General features: G+C 42.4%; 1 protein-coding gene across 1 annotated transcript; it reads left to right on the top strand.

Moving 5' to 3' along the window:
* Positions 1 to 245: 245 nt before the first annotated feature.
* Positions 246 to 8,875, top strand: myoz2a (myozenin 2a). Its single transcript, XM_033610398.2, has 6 exons — positions 246 to 384; positions 1,304 to 1,393; positions 2,247 to 2,413; positions 5,221 to 5,365; positions 7,731 to 7,914; positions 8,357 to 8,875. The coding sequence occupies exons 2-6, from the start codon at positions 1,312 to 1,314 to the stop codon at positions 8,577 to 8,579; spliced, it is 801 nt and encodes a 266-aa protein (XP_033466289.1). The 5' UTR covers positions 246 to 384; positions 1,304 to 1,311; the 3' UTR covers positions 8,580 to 8,875.
* Positions 8,876 to 12,872: the final 3,997 nt, after the last annotated feature.

Raw genomic sequence — 12,872 nt, 5'->3', positions numbered from 1 at the left:
GAATTAGGCTACAAGTATTCCTGGTTTGAAATCAGTGGTATAGATCCTCGTGCTACTGTAACACTGGCAGGAAGATAGATAACTAGATGGAGGGCAAAGTTGCAGCTCTCTAAATTTAGTCACCCCTCCGCTCGTGGACTACATACCAATGACAGCAGTCAAGCTGACACCCACCCACTCATTCAGTCACTCAGTCAGTCAGCCGGGTCAGGCTGCAGCCCCCTGCACCCACCCTCCCCACGACAAACTCCACTGCTGGGGAGCGCGAGCACCCACACAGATCGTACTACTCAGCCTGACCCTCTCGCCTCTCACCTTTCTGACTTCCTGCTCTGAGGAGACAGGCACAATTTGAGACTCCGCCCTGAGGGTCCTTCAGGACAGGTAAGCCATTACTCAGGCGTCTCCACAGGTATGCTGTCTAGCTCTAACGTGACACTTGCATTTTGAAGTATGATTCTCTCTACCACCTACAGCTGCTCTCTCTTCATTTTCCTTACAACTTGCCTTATTTTACTGTCACTTTTATTTCAGAATTGTCTTAAATGATATTTAATAAGTATATTTTTAATTAGTTCATGTCCTTGCTTGGTGTTTTTACATGGAGAATATTCTGACTGAACATCAGCATATATGCATAAATCTCCAAAACATGTTTTTGCTTTATATTTACCGATAGGATTCTGAAGTTGACTTCACTGAAATTAAAAGTAAACTTTGCAAACTTGCCTTTTTATTTACAGAGCTAAAACCAGTTTGTTCCATTGATTTCCATATGATGAAGTGATTTGCATGGTGAATAGATTTCAGCCACAAAAAGCTCCTTTGCTCCATCAGAAAACTTTGTGAAGAGTATCCTGGATTGGAGTGAAGCATTTGTGTTGTGTTTACTGACACCGTGGTGTAAACTTTCCACTGTGCTATTTCATCCACTGTCTCACGTGTCTGCTGTGACAGCCGCATGTTCTCTATCTGTGTCCTTTCAGCCCACTTGGGTAATTTCAAACATATTGATTCCCAGACCCCTGACACAGCTGGTTGCCATGTCTGAAGAGCATGTGCTCGGCGTTTAACAGCCCAAGGTTATTTAAAGGGATGTGCTAACTTTGCCCTTTTCACTGCCCAGATAAATTCTGTCTGCTTCGGTGGGTCTTTGTGCGTGGTGTGGATGCTCAATGTTGGCCAATCGATGGCCAACATGCAGCCATGTTGTCTCAGCTTCTGTGTCTCGTTGTACGTTTGAACAGATTGTACTGATGTGCTTTGTCTCCTGTGACTTTTCGCCTCACCCCCGACTCCCCAGGGGCAGACATGTCACAGTTCTCCACCATGACAACCAGGGAGAGGAAAATGCAGGCTGCAGCAATCTGCAGGGAGGTTCTAGGCCAAGAAGGTAGCCGTATCATTTCCTCTTCACCTACTTGTTTTCTCATCCCTCTGACCTCTCAGTCTTTCTCTCTTTCTCATGTTGCATCCTTTCTTTGCTTCTGTTTTCACCTCACCTTCTCTTCTACTCCTCACTTCCTGCTCCTCCCAACCCCCTACCTTGTTTTTTATCACACATATTAACATAGAAACGGATTTGACACCATTGTACAGTGCACATTTAATTCTCAGACGTATTAACTTTACTGTAAACACCCTGCCAGACTCAGACATGCACCGGACACTGCCACATTCATTTTATACAAGGCATGAGCCCACCATTTGCCAGAGCAGCAGTTGCCAACCCTCCCTTCCGCGACCCTGACTATAAATAAGCAAATGAATACTTTTATGGGCCAAAGTAACGAATCCCTTTGTCGTTGTCCTTTAAACACGCTATTTCAGGGCGAGGACAACTGTGTGGCTGGGTCTGAAGGCTACTGACAGCTGAAAGATATTCTGGCAAATTATGCCCCTCATACTTGGATATAGGCCTGTGACATCTCCATGATCAGCATGCAGTAGCTAGCACGTGGCGCTAACCACAAAACAAGCACTAGACATGAGTGGATTACGAGGGAAGATAATTGCTCATTCATCATATTGGCAGGACTACCAAGTCAGCAGTCCACGTAGAGGGATTTTTTTTGCAGCAGGGTTTTATTTCTGTGTGAATATAATTTGTGTTCAATGAGGTTTGATAGGTGGGAGCATAGGAGAAAGGGAAATAAATTTGTCTTGTCAGAGATCAGATCAATTTACAAGTATATAATGTAAAGACAAGCTCTTTAGTCTTTCGTTTGTCTCGTTGTGTTGTATAGATGCAGAAATGGATCTGGGGAAGAAAGTGAATGCTCCTAAGGACATCATGCTGGAGGAGCTGTCTCTTGCCTCAAACCGGGGTTCCCGTCTCTTCAAAATGCGCCAGAGACGCTCAGAAAAATACACCTTTGAGAGCATTCAGAATAAAAACAATGAGCAGCTCAATGTAAGCACACACACATGCACGGGGGAAATATAACTCATCAAGTAGTAGGAGTAGTAAGACATTTGGGGTAAGACACAGAACTCCTGTCTTGCCAAGAGTTAGATAAGAAGATCAGGATGTGTGTTAACTATGGAACTAGAGCTTGGTTAGCGTAGCTTAGCACTAGATTGGAAGCAGAGGGAAATGGCTAGTATGGCTCTTTTAATTCTCAGCAAGAAACTCAATAGTTGTATTTCCCTAAATGGCCATTTTGTCAATGCATTTTCACTCCCAAGTTGTCTCATATCAAGGCTTTGTCACACCCCTTGGCGCCTGATAGCAACACCCAATAGCATATCTACATGTTTGACCCACTGCTGAAACACATTGTAACATGTTTAATGTTGTGAAATGGTTGCGGTTAGGTTTAGGCAACAATACAAGGTGGTTTGTTGGTTAGTTTTAAAAAAGAGATCATGTTTTGGGTAAAAATAAGTGTTGCTTTATGTAACATAATATGACGTAAATAAGTCACATGAGTGACCTCAGTGTGCCATGAGTGTATGTGAATTGGTTAAAGGGCTGTACACATGCCGTGTCTTTAACCACCTAGAAAACGTGAGGTCGGGCGCTGTGTACGACTCTTGGTGTCTATGCTGTGCCATCTTTCAAGGGCATGGAGACAGGTTTCGTCTGAGGTTGTTAAGCAACCATAACAAGCCTTAATATATTGTCCGTGAGACAGATGTAAAGCTCTGGGTAGCCTTGCACGAAAGTTATCAACTTCTTCTTCATATTTACCACAGACTATTATTTATGGAAGAAAGGAAAGAACCTGTAGGCTGTGATTGGTTGTTCCCCGTCACGTGATATACAGTGCATGCTGCTGCATTCCAAAAGTCAGGGCGCAGCTGTTGCACCCTGAAAAAGAGACGCTCAGGAACACGTCACGACAAGGTTGCTCTGGCGTTTGAGTTCGCCTGCTGTGTGTCTTCATTAAAAACAATGGATTTTAGGGCGCATAAAGACAGCTTGTGTACAGCCCCTAACTCTATATTTAAACAACGCTGACTTTTGGTTCCATATGGGACACAAACTGTGATCTCTAAGATGGCACTCTGGTTTTGTTTGACCCATCCAAATCCCCTCCCACACACCCTACGCAGACTTTCTCACTTGTTACACTTTAGTGTCTCTTTTAGTGTCAAATATTGCTGCAGGTGGGTTCCCATTGGGGTTAGCTGTTAGCCTGGTGCATCATTGTCACCCAAAAATAAGAATCCCTGTGCTTTTGTTACCTTAGAATGAGCTGTTTATATCTATGGTACATACAGAGCAGGTCTTCTCCATGTAGTCTGCCATGTTGTTCTACAGTAGCCCAGAATGGACAAGCCAAACACTTGCTCTAGATAGGGCCATTTTTGTTTTTGCCTCAGCTGCAATAGTTCTCCTACACATTTGGCACACAGGAGAAGTTTCAGTTCTGGAGCCTGACCTATAGATACCACTAAATCCTACATACTAGACCTTTAATGGGTGCTTTTGGTATCAATATCTCACTGAGGGGCATGACAAAGCAGTGGTATTTTTTCTTAAATACACATACATTTACAATAGATTGATATGGATTACTAAAACACACTTTGATGAAGCGGTTGCTGTAACACTGTCACACTGCCAGAGCGTGTTTTCTATAAGCACAGTTGTCCATTTTCCCCACATCTTTTCTCTCCATCGCTTTAGAAAACATTCGCACAATACCTTACATCCTGACAAAGTGTATGTGGGAAAGATTAGGCACTTGAAGTGTTTATTTGACTCGTGCTACAGACATAGTGTGGGACAGAATAGTTGTTATGAAAGTCTTCCAGCTGGTCATAAGTAGCTTTATTAATGTCCTTTTTGTGTATGGATGGGCAGTGTGCCAAGTCAGCTTTTTTTTTTCCTCCCAGTCATACTTATCTTAGCCTGACCTGGTCACACATAAAGCAATTAATGTACCAAAGCACTCAGTAAAATTGAATCAAGATAAACTAAGTTTCTCTTTGTTATATCTAATTAATTAGCAACACTAGTTGGATCCTCTTTCATTTAGTTGTGCAGTGGCCTTGTGTACTTTGAATTGCCCTCATGAAGTCCAAAGATAAAATAATTATTATGCTCAAGGGAAGTTTTTCGCCTCATCTTTGAAGTGAGAAGAGCTCACATATCTCTTGGTTTGTTTATTGCTCGGGGCAACGGAGGGATTTTGTTTCAAGTTGTCAACATTTCCTGAGGAAGTCCTGGAGTAAATCATCATAAATATCTTTCAGAGGGATGAAAGCTGGATGCTTGGGCTGTGGTACATTTTGTCCCAGCCCACAAAACAATGTTTCTTGAGGAAAAGTGGACACGCAGGCAGTTTCTCTGCCTCGTGTTGTTGTTGGAAAACATGTAGAATCGCGGTTTGAGTCCACATGAAAAAGAGGAGCAATAAAGAAGTGGGGAGTTTGGTTTTGATAAGAGTCAGTAAACCTACTGTGCCACTGGTTTACTGTGCATGCAAATTACTTTTTAAAATTTTAATTCAGTGAATCTAAATATGCAAAGTTAAAGCTGTTTATTTTTGCCATGTGCAGTGAGATAGGAAATTGTTGATAAAACAATCTCACCATAGGCTTCGCTTAATAGCTGTTCTGGAACTTTCTACCATATTACATGTTCTTCCACAAGATAAATGTTTAAATTGCTCATAAAAATGGCAACTTAGATACTTACACTTCTACAGACTTTAATTTCTGTTTAACTTTTCTCTTAAGCTCAACTCATCTCTTGGATCCTTCTTTTAGAACACAAATGTTTCTCAAACTGAGAATGGGGACGCCACGGACGGCCACAGCGGCGAGAACAACGTGGATGTCGACCAAACGCCTACTGTGGTGTCTGACGCACCAGACACAAGCACAGTGCCAAATCCAGACAGCATTGCCCCAGGTAAGGTAATAAATGTCCCCGAAATACAGTATGATATGGTATGTCACAATACGGTCCAATGCGATACGCTACGCTACGCTACGCTACGATACGATACGATACGATTTAGTATGATACTATGGATAGGTTATCTTAACATACAATACAATACGATACCTTACAGTACGCTATGGTACGATACGATACGATACAATATAATATGATACATTATGTTGGGATACAATATGATATATGATACAACTGTAACTGCCTTACTTTAATTACATGGCTGATAAAGCCCAGTCCTGTATTTTATTTTATCTATGATTGTCACTGTCATTTCTTCCAAGGTTTTGGCTTCATTAACATGTTTGGTATAGTTTCATTATACTAAACTTCCTCTTCGGTTGTGCATTTGTTTGTTTTTAACTTCACTGAAAGTACAGTACAGCTCATGAGAGATGGTTGTGCTCCTGGTGAATAGACTGTGTGGATGTGCTCTCCACAAAGCACTGGATGTGCCGTGTTGTGATAAGGATTCAACTGTTTCTCATTGTTTGTAGTCACGCAGCCTTTGATCGCGTAGGGAAACATTTTCTTTCTTGCCTGGAATCTGCTGGCCGCAGGCAGAATATGATTACACGTTTTCATTCTCCCTCTCTCCGCCTGTCTCCTTTCTTTCTCCATCTCCCTATCTTCATCCCACTCCTTTGTTTCACATCCACTCCTCCACATTCCCATACTTCTCTCCCTCACCTCTTTTTTTTTTTTACCCCTCCTCATTACAATCAGCTTTGACGATCTTCAAAAATTGTTGAGTTTTACCCATGGGAGGTGTTTCCTGTTTGCCTCTCGTGCCACTGATAGCATCAGGTATGCGCTCACATCCTCCCTCATGTCTTAGTTCTGCCCAGTCGACACAAAACCAATACTGATTTAGGGATGGAGGATGTCTGTGCAGGAGTGGGGTGTTATTTCTGGAGCTTAGGACCAGACACCAACCTTCAGTGTCTCAATGAAGTCACTCCAGCTGTAGCAGAAATCAGGCCAGAGTGCATTAGGTATCAAATGCTAAGAACTCTTAAAATAGCACACTCATCCACCCAGGGGTGCCTGTTCCATGCCCCTGTACTGCAAAATCTCTTAACCAGGCTACAGTGATACATGTGGTGAACACTTTAGATTTTGATAGAGTTTAAATGAGACAATAACTGGTGGATAATATACTGAAGATGTAGAAAGTCATAACATCAATCTATGGGGTGCATAGCTGTTAAAGCTTTCTAAAAATGTTTGTCTTTAATTACAGGACCATTTTTTAAAAAATGCTACCACATTTGAATGTTTTTGGAAAAGTAGAAAAAACATTTAAGGACAAAAGCCAGCCAGCTGTCTCTCTGTCTGGCCTTTCAGGACTTTCCCCAATCGCTCTTTCATCTCCACATAGAGCACATAGAGCTATGTGTATGACGCTCCTTTCACACACAAAAAAATAGCAACTCAGCCAAATGTCCAACAACAAGAGCAATATTCTTTGGCCTCAGAAAATCTTTTACACAATGTTTTATCATAGGTCGCCCCCCTCCGAAATCTGTAAGCCTCCCCACAGGTCTGTTTGGTCTCTCCTGCTTCCTCCTCGGGGCAAAACATAAACTCAGGAAGGGGGATTGTTCATTGTGAGAGGTTAGGACGTGAGATGACGCCCCGTGTTATGTAATGCCTGAGCTTGCAAGCCCCCCTGAGTGAAGCGCTGGGTTTGAAGGATAGTGCTTTGGATAGGCCTCTCCCATCAACACACACAGACTACGCGGGGAGGCAAACATGCACATACATACACACACACACACATGGAATTACAGGGAGGCTGCCCCTCGATTTGTTTTGCTGTGAACTTTAACAAGAAATAAAGGGACGAACAAAGACTAGTGGAAGGTATTGCAGTGTTGCGCAGTCAGACTTGTATTAATGAGTTACATATATGTTTTATGTCACTTATTTAAACAGTGGTTCAGGTTAAATATATTATTCTTATGGATTTTTCCTGTTTTTTCTTTTGTAATTGGAACATTTAATTCTTTTTCCTGACTCATGTTGTCTCTTCTACCTTTGCAATCAATTTTGCAGAAAAGGGTTGCTTAAAATTACTTTAAAGCATAAAATATCATCAGCAGACTGCACTCACTTCTACTCAAGTTTACTCATCATCAGCTAACTGGTCTGTGGTGGTTTTATACAAAAGCAAATCAAATTTGACCCGTTTCACTTCACTGTTTGTGAGGAAATACCCAAATACCCATGCTTGCTGAATACTTTTTAAAAATTAGGATTAAAGAAATAATGCCTGTTCTTTATTTTCCATCACTGTCTATGTTGTAAACCCACCCAGGGTACGGAGCTCCTTTGAAAGACGTCCCTCCAGAGAAGTTCAACCTCACAGCTGTGCCAAAGTCCTACCACTCGCCTTGGCAGCAGGCCATCATCAATGACCCGACCCTGGCTGACACTCTCATCACCCATATGCCCGAACCGGAGCCCCGACCAGACCTGCCAGGGTACAAAAGTTTCAACAGGTAACAACCTTACAGGTGGACAGCAAGTCTTTGAAAGAAAATGTATTTAAAGTGAGCCTATGTGACATTTGGTAGACTGAAGCCAACTTGACCACAAAAAAACTCACTCAGTAATGTCTGAAGTTAACATTAGCCACTGTTTATTGCTTATAAATTCAACTTTTCACTCATAAGAGAAACATTGTGATATTTTGTGGTGCAAAACTGACATAGCCTTGCTTTAATTTATCATGCACACAAATGCTGAGTGAGCAAAACAAGTCGTGTCCTTCATCTAACTCACAATGTCCAAAAGTCTAGCTCCTCACTCTCAGCAGTTATCTCTTATGCCCTCCGGTCAAAGCTTGGCTTTAATTAGTTTCATCACTTCAACTGTCACTTGAGCCCCTCTCATTAGCACATGACGATGACTGTTAAAACACTGTCACTCCGTCGCCTCCAGGGTGGCGACCCCGTTCGGTGGTTTCAGCAAGGCGCCCAGACCTGCTCCCATGAAGCCCCTCCTGGTGGAACCCCTCCCCGACTACCCTGACCTCCATGGGGAGGCTGCGGTGGATCGACCCTCCTTCAACAGATCTGCTCTGGGGTGGGTGTCAGCAGGCGGTCCAGTCCCACTCCCTGCTGTTTCCCTTGAGCCTGTGCTCCCTGAGTCAGAGGACCTTTGAACCCGTAATGAGGTCACACAGAGATGCTGTCGACTTAGTTGCGGCACCAGAGGTTAATGGTGGTCTAGGGGAACGTTTCGGTCAGAACAGAGTCAGGGTTAGAGAAAGTGTAAGGTTATCATGTATGCAGCATCCCGTGGTTTTCCAGGGATGTTAACTATTGCACTGCTTCATCTTGCTGTACAGTAGGCAGAGACACTACTGGAATAAATGGAATTCATTGTATAATAATGTGCATAAGAATATTTTATCTTGCAGACACAGGTTTTTGCTCAATAAAATGATGTAGAATGCAAGTCCAACTCTTTTTTTATGTTGAATTTCATTTCCTGCCACTAACACTGTTGGGAGAATTATTTCGAGATGCTTCTGGTTTTGGACATGGGTGCAAATCTGTAACATATTCCACAACATTCCTCCCGGTAATGATTTCACAGTGAGTTGATCCGAGCCTCACTGAAGGATCATTTGAGTGAATGATGCTGCGCCTGTGTGTTATAGCCGTATGCAAACCCATTACTTATCGCATCGTGTGAGAGTCCAGAGATACATGTGAGCCACTGTAACATGCCTCAAGGTTACACCGCCTGACAAATCAAATCTGCTTCACTGACACGAGCCGCTCTCACCTTTTGGCAATGCCCAGTCGGGGGAGTGGGTATTGATGGAGGAGCTGCTTGATGAGTTGTGCCCACTTCTTATCTGTCTGTTTATTACGACAGCACTTAGGAATTTATCACAGACATAACGGGCTAAAGCAAACAGACCTGACTGATTAAAAGTTACCAGCAGGTTTTACAAGAGCTGCACAGCCGATGTTCAGAGAGTTAACCGTATGTTTACTCCACTAGAAGGTGAGCAAAGTCCATTATTTAGCCTTTACTTGAATTTCAAGTTTTTTAATGGTTATATTATATTAAATAATAGTGATATTTTAAATCTAAGTTAATTCATTTTATATTAATTTGGTGTGGTTTAATATGATGCAGCATACTTTTAAGGATGTGCTCTAAATGTTTGCATGTACGTACCTATTTAGAGTGCAAGAAATATATCAGCACTTTATATTACCGACGTGTCTCTTTACTGTCTTGAACCCTTTTGCACATTTACTACGGCTTCTTAACTGACAATGGTATCAGAAAACCTGAGGCAGTGAAGAAGGTCATATGTTTCACAGCCCTTTTCCAGCTCTTTTATTTTTCTGTTAAGATCACACTCTTTCCTTGTGCTCTCTCAGTATTGGAGCTTAAAGCCAGAAAAGAGCATATCCACTTGTTTCAACTGTGACCACAAGTTTAAAGTGCTAGTAACTAGTCTTAGTATGAAATGTACAGTCGCAAGAATCATAATTTCAAGGCTCAAATGTAATGGGTGAAAATGTGATGTGACGGATACACAATGATGGACAGTCTGGAGGTCAGTTAGCAACCCGGTCACCAGAATAAATGTTGGCACTGTATGTTTTTGCAAACCTTGGATATGTAACAATTGTAAGTTATCATGTTGCAGATATATTGAAATTGTGTTTCTTTGTAATTCTTTGTTTCTACGGTTACATTTAGGCATGAAAACCACTTGGATGTGCTTAAGAAACGATCATTTCTTGGCTTAAAACACCTGGTTTTGGTGGCAAAATCACGGCTGGCAATGACAGCAATGTCCCACCCCAAAAAATAAAAATGAAAACAAATAATTAAAATAAAATTTAAAAATTAAAAAATGTTGCGGTGGCACAATCGTCGCTGGAAATCCACCAATGTCTCTCTAAAAAAAACACATGTTTTGTTGGTTGGTTTTTGTGGTCCGTGGACTGCAGCTTGGCAGCTTGGCTGTTTAACATATCAGTGGTTTCTAGAAACATGCAATACCAACATTTTATTCTGGTGACTGGGCTGAAAGAATTGGGCTTGGTGTCAGTCCTCTAAACCAGTTTCTGCTTATTGCTGGTAGATTTTAAACAATTTCTATGAATCAAAAACCTCTTTTGTTATGCTGTTTGTGATACCATGTATTTAAGTTATGTCTACACTTTCACTCACAGTGGTTTAATAATAACAGTAGAAGAGTGCGCCACTTATCCTGCAAATAGCTAAAGATTTGGTGAAGTCGCTCACAAAATCTGCATCCTCATGAAAACTGTGTTTGAGCAGGACAAATGTTTTTCTAGGATATGACTTGTCTATAAGGGAATGTGTTTAATTTTGTTATTGACATCTTTTCTTTCTCTAACATATGAATTAGGAAATGCCTTTTCAGATTTTCCTCAGAAATGTGACTAAGTCCAGCATCAGCATTCCTCGCCTCTGTCGGAGACCCTTTGGAATGTGCAGCTCCCTGCGCCACTCCCATTTCGAGTCCTATTGAATGCCTCCTGCCAGCCTCTCCAGGAGAACGGTGTGTACAGCACACCGACCAGCATCCGACAGTGCCGGTAGCTCTGCCAAGTACCACAGTAAATATTGAGCAGTGTTTATCAAGGGCAGGCATGAACTCTCTTTGAACTTTGATTGTAGCCATTATCAAAATGCAGCAACGGAAATATTATTGGCAGGGACTGTAGCGTAGGCTGAGGGTTGGGGAGCCAGACGATTCAATTATTAGTCTCAAACTGCAACCAGTTTCCCCTCAGGCGTGTTTGCTTTGGCATGAGATGGCACAGTAGGTAGTGGACACCGGATTATAGGCTGTGAGGTCCACAGATTGCTGGGGACAATAGGGTGGCCTAGTGTTTAGAGTGACACTCCCAGGCTGAAAGGCAGCAGTCTAGCACCCTTGAGCAAGAGACTGAACCTGGCATACTTAGTCCTAAATCACTGTGGATAAGAGCATCAGGTAAAGTGAGGTGATAGCATGGTGGAGCCTCAGTAAGCTCAAATGCAGGGCAGTCCTTTTAGAAAATACTTTTAGAGAGGGAGAAACAGCACATAAACACCTGATATGAATCTAAGACTGGAGTGACCACTTGTTACACAACAACAAGGCTGATAAGATGGGAACATGCCGTGTTTGTTTGTGTGTGTTCAACAGGTGCAAGAAGTGAGAAGGACGTCTAATTCGACTCAGTTTCATCATTCAATCCTGTGGTTTGTACTCTGTGACCCAGCCCAGTCTGTAACTGAACAGCTGGCCTTCAGCATCTTCCTCAGCAGTTAACAATGGAGTCTGCTGCTGTTGCATTCACTGTCATGTCTCAAAGCGAAAGTCCCACGGGCTTCCATCTGCGCACACAGCACCGAACACCGAGTGTGCAGCATGCTGCTGACACAGACGACTGCTAAAAGGTTGAGCCACATGACCAGCCGATAGCTTTTCTCTGAGTATGCACAGGTCGGGTGAGAAAACAAAAGTGGTGTGAGATAAAAACTGCAAGGGCACCGAGCAGTGCCTAGAGGGAGACATACTGTGTGGTTCTCTCAGAGGTTTTAGCACACAGACACACTTTTCAGAAGAGTCAGATTTTAGGTGGAGTTTATGCTCAAATCTTCCACCAGACATGTTGGAAATCTGGGATTAACCTTGTAATATTGTGTTAAAGTGACCTCGTAACATGAAAATCCATAAAAAGCTGAAAAGCACACAGCTAATGGTTCGTGAACATTTTCATGACATCTGATGGCACGATGGATTTGTCAAGCATGATGGATGTGTGCAGCAGGTGGTCATTCTTGCAGGATAGTGTAAAGCCGAATGGGATATCTAAAAATATGAGTGAAAATAAAGCATCCCAGGGGTCAGTGGGGTGGTGTTGGGTTGCCGCCGAGGTGAGGTGACAGGGTCAGGGCATACATTCCTCTCCTGAAATGACGCAATGGGTTTAACTCATGTTTCACCCTGAGAAAGTTTTCAGTCCGAGGTACCTGCATGCACGTATATCCATAAACAAAGATGACTGTGCTTGTATTTAATTCGAATGCCAGATCTCTTCGTACAAATAATAAATACGGAAAATGATTGTCAAGCAATGTGTACTCATTTTCATCAAGTGCTGATGTTATCCACACACAAAAAAAATTACCGCTGGAGAAACCACTTTATGGAAGAATGCACACTGCTGGGCTAGTAATTAGCCTGTTTGGACAAATGAACATTCAAGATTGTGTTCCTGTTTACTTGCAAAAGCCCCCGAGACCAATTAGAGCTGTGTTCCCTCACAGTAATCCGACCGCTGACTTTTCACTCTTGGGGCTCATCTATATTCCTGACTGGTCAATATTTGTTAACCTCCTTTCTTTGGTTAATAGTCAGTGAAGAATTATTAACTTACAACTGCTAACACAACCAGTGAGTAAA

This window comes from Epinephelus lanceolatus, chromosome 22 (genome assembly GCF_041903045.1).
Source record: "Epinephelus lanceolatus isolate andai-2023 chromosome 22, ASM4190304v1, whole genome shotgun sequence".
NCBI lineage: Eukaryota > Metazoa > Chordata > Actinopteri > Perciformes > Serranidae > Epinephelus > Epinephelus lanceolatus.
The sequence above is the reverse complement of the archived record's forward strand: the minus strand, read 5'-3'. Positions and strand labels throughout refer to the sequence as shown.

Bases quoted from the DNA above. Each gene is read 5' to 3' on its own strand.
- myoz2a (XM_033610398.2), top strand. From the start codon at position 1,312: ATGTCACAGTTCTCCACCATGACAACCAGGGAGAGGAAAATGCAGGCT. The intron at 1,394-2,246 runs GTAGCCGTATCA...TGTGTTGTATAG, and splicing joins GGAGGTTCTAGGCCAAGAAG to ATGCAGAAATGGATCTGGGG. The intron at 5,366-7,730 runs GTAAGGTAATAA...AAACCCACCCAG, and splicing joins TCCAGACAGCATTGCCCCAG to GGTACGGAGCTCCTTTGAAA.